The sequence below is a fragment of the Synchiropus splendidus genome, chromosome 17 (genome assembly GCF_027744825.2).
Source record: "Synchiropus splendidus isolate RoL2022-P1 chromosome 17, RoL_Sspl_1.0, whole genome shotgun sequence".
Taxonomy (NCBI): Eukaryota; Metazoa; Chordata; class Actinopteri; order Syngnathiformes; family Callionymidae; genus Synchiropus; species Synchiropus splendidus.
In genome coordinates, this window is record NC_071350.1 from 17,731,992 (window position 1) to 17,735,248 (window position 3,257).

The 3,257-nt window shown below is 46.4% G+C and overlaps 1 protein-coding gene across 2 annotated transcripts; it reads right to left on the reverse strand.

Annotated features, from left to right (window-relative positions):
• Positions 1 to 203: 203 nt before the first annotated feature.
• si:ch211-215c18.3 (uncharacterized) lies at positions 204 to 3,019 on the reverse strand. 2 transcript variants are annotated; one of them, XM_053847659.1, is made up of 4 exons: positions 2,665 to 3,019; positions 2,283 to 2,382; positions 1,153 to 1,500; positions 204 to 1,092 (listed from the first exon to the last, which is right to left on the reverse strand). In XM_053847659.1, the coding sequence occupies exons 2-4, from the start codon at positions 2,347 to 2,349 to the stop codon at positions 986 to 988; spliced, it is 522 nt and encodes a 173-aa protein (XP_053703634.1). In that variant the 5' UTR covers positions 2,350 to 2,382; positions 2,665 to 3,019; the 3' UTR covers positions 204 to 985. The 2 variants fall into 2 exon arrangements, with proteins under 2 accessions (XP_053703634.1, XP_053703633.1); XM_053847658.1 differs by having other exon boundaries at positions 2,567 to 3,019.
• Positions 3,020 to 3,257: the final 238 nt, after the last annotated feature.

Consider the following 3,257-nt stretch of genomic DNA (forward strand, 5'->3'; position numbering starts at 1 on the left):
TTCTAAAATGACCAAGTTAAATCCCATATGACAGAGTTTTTTAACACAGACTGTCGGTTACTCTCCGCGCTGCCACTGACGGCGACGACAAGTTCTTCCATAATTCCGCGGGTAAAAAACTTTTATTTTACATTGCTGCCATCAGCTGGTGATCTTGGCGAACTGCAGCTCTTGTGCAAAAAAAAAACTGAAACAGGTGTGTATATACTTTTATTTTTGAATAGATATTGCTATAGAACACCTCATTTCACACAGTACGGTCAACAAAAAGAAGCTTGTCTTGTCAAATATACTCCTTTGCAAATTAACTAATAGGCACGAGTCAAACGAGACAGAAAGGCACAGAAGACACGTGATGAACTAGAGAGACACGCAAGGAATGATGTTCCAGCTCAGCTGTTTTTCACCGTGAATTTTAATGTATTGCTCTCATGAAGTTTATTTTTCTTCTTCATGCAGCCCTCAGATATAAAATATATATTTCAGAAATGTGGAACAAAGATCTGAGCAGGTGAGGTGATGAAACACAACAGTTTGTTCGGGTCGATTTCCTGCGGGTTACCAAAATATCTAAGAACGTTCTGAATGAATTTCAATACAAATTCCAGGAAATGCAAATGACAGGTCAAAGAATCGATTATTACTCTCTACAGGGCCACGGACTTCCATCAACTTTCTTGTGTGGGACAATATTATGGAGCAGAAAATGGTGGACATAAGCCCCTCCCCCACGGGAACACGTGATTCCACCTGCATGCTAACTGAAGTGACTTAAAAGCAGCGGAACTCAAAGTGTGCTCCACAAGGGAAATATAGTGCAATAGAAATATATAACAAAGATCTCTTTAAAAAATTATTTTAGTTTAATTATACTAGTTATTTACAAGTAACGGAAATTCTAGGTTCATATCAAATGCTAATGCTACTAGCTAAGTTGAAAGCAGATTATCAATAAATAATACTGGTTAGAAAACCTCTGAAACGGTCACAGATTTAAAAGACCCATTGCCACAGGAAGTGACATCAGCAGCGACAGAAACCAGGGGGCCGACTGGAACATCACGCTGATGGCGGAGCAGATGGGAAGAATCCCTGCAACAGAGAGGCAGGTTAGACGGATGCGTGTTTGGGGTGGCACCGTGGTGGACTCACTGTGGTGCACCGCCATGCTGTTCTCCTTCCACTTGTTGCCCTGGTAGACGCGGCACGTGTAAGTGTATGGCTTCTCGTCGGCCATGGGGGCCCAGGTGAGGCGGCACAAGGTGGGGGTGACCAGGCTGACGTTGCTCCGTCGGCGGTCGTCCATGGCAACAAAGTTGACCATGTTGGGAAACATGCTTCCCACCAACCGGCTGTCCTGGCGGTACTCGCAGTACGGACCCCCGACCTCATAGGTGGGCGGGAACTCGCAGTCGATCCGGACGTTCCGCTCCAGGTAGGTAAGGCACGGGAACATCTGAGGCCCGCGGGGCGTGAAGAGCAGGTTGGTGACGGGGTTCACTGAGGCACATGATAGAAGTCATGAGTCCAAATCTGCCCCCGAGCCTCCGATCCTTTCTTTATATGTCAAGCACTCAAGGTCAACAAATACACTTTTAATGGGTCGCACAGACCAAAACACAGCCTGAGTCCGACTGAATAAAACATGAGCTGTGATTTGAGCTTCAGCTTTTGCAGTGCATTATGGGACCTGGTAGAACAGTTTTCGATAATAACATGTGGCCAAAATGGATTTGTTATTTGAATGAATAAATGGATAGATGGAGCAATGGTGTGGTCTCTCTTGCCCGCAGTGCCTTCTTATGTAATGCTGTGGACTACAATATGAGCTCATGTTTGTAGTTCTTCTCCCTCACGTCACTGCAACTGTGTGTCAGACCGTTTAGTGAACATTTTTTGAAAATAACGTTAGTTAGTAGTTAGAAAAACAGCAAGGAATAAAATCTTTGATGACGTTTTCATCAAACATAATTAATATTAATAATATAGTGAACAATTAAAGGTGTTGGTTACATCTTTCAATGGTCAAATGTCTTTAGAAGGTAACTGAATCAAATGTGACGTTGTAAAAGCAACACGATGACGTCAGCGTCTTAAAGCAGCAGCACAAGTTCATTGAAGTCAATAATTTATGAACATATCATGCAAGTGTTTATGCTCACAGCAAAAGTCAACTACGTATATTCAAAAGAGTGTCGCTCATTCAGAGGATTGTTCTGCTCTGAGGGCCACGGCTTCTGCTTCACTACAGTGTTTTAAGCAGTAAAACTATCGAGACTCACAGTGAGTATCCTGGGCGCTGATCGTCCTGATGAAGATGATGAAGATGCAGCGGAGCAGGTGGTCCATGTTTGCTCAGGTGCCGTCCCAGCTCAGCGGCCCCTGCGGAGTCCCACACAGGGAGAAGTTGAGGACACAGTCGGGGATTAATCACCTGCAACACGACAACTTCACATGATTCCAACAAGCGCATCTGATGGGGCGAGTCGTCTGCTGGGCCGCAGTCCGGTCCGCAGCCTCTAGACGACGCCCTTGCGGGGACTTTTCACTGCAGCAAAGTACTCACTGCAGTGGCGAGCGGCGCTCGTTCCCGCGTGTTCTCCAGAGCCGGGAAGCGTCACGGGCGCGTGTCCAACTTCCAGGCAGAGAGACGGGCAGACCTACCTGTCTGTAGCTCCTGATGGCGTCGCTTCTTGTGTCAGTCCGGTGTCGATGTGCGGGGAAGATGAGCGTGTGTCTGCGCGCGCGCACCTGGGCGCATGTTCTTCATGTAACACGCACGCGAGAACACACACACTCAGGGCTGCTCCGCTGATGCCTTCAGTTCAAGAGGCACATACGCTGACTCACAATAATGGTTCAATAACTATTAGAAATAAGAGCACTTGAGTCACACGCACACACGCGAGTTCATTTAACACTTGTGCTCTAGCGCACTCTGCTGGTGAGACAAGCGATAACATATAACGTGTCACTGCAGCCCCCCAGCAGGGACGTCGCTGGTTCGAATCCAGCAATGGCAACATCCTCTTGGTTCTCTGATTTCCTCCCACAGTCCAAAAGAAAGTTAAAAACTATGACTTTGGGTTCAAAAGAAAGCAACGACGTAGTCTGACAGTTCTTGCTTTGGACTACAACATGACCCCATGTTTGTAGTTCTTTTCCTTCGAGCCACCGTAACGTGACGGAGATCATGTTCATGTGCATGATCTCCGTCACAGAATGTCTTTGTTCCTCATTACCATGGTATTTTCTCA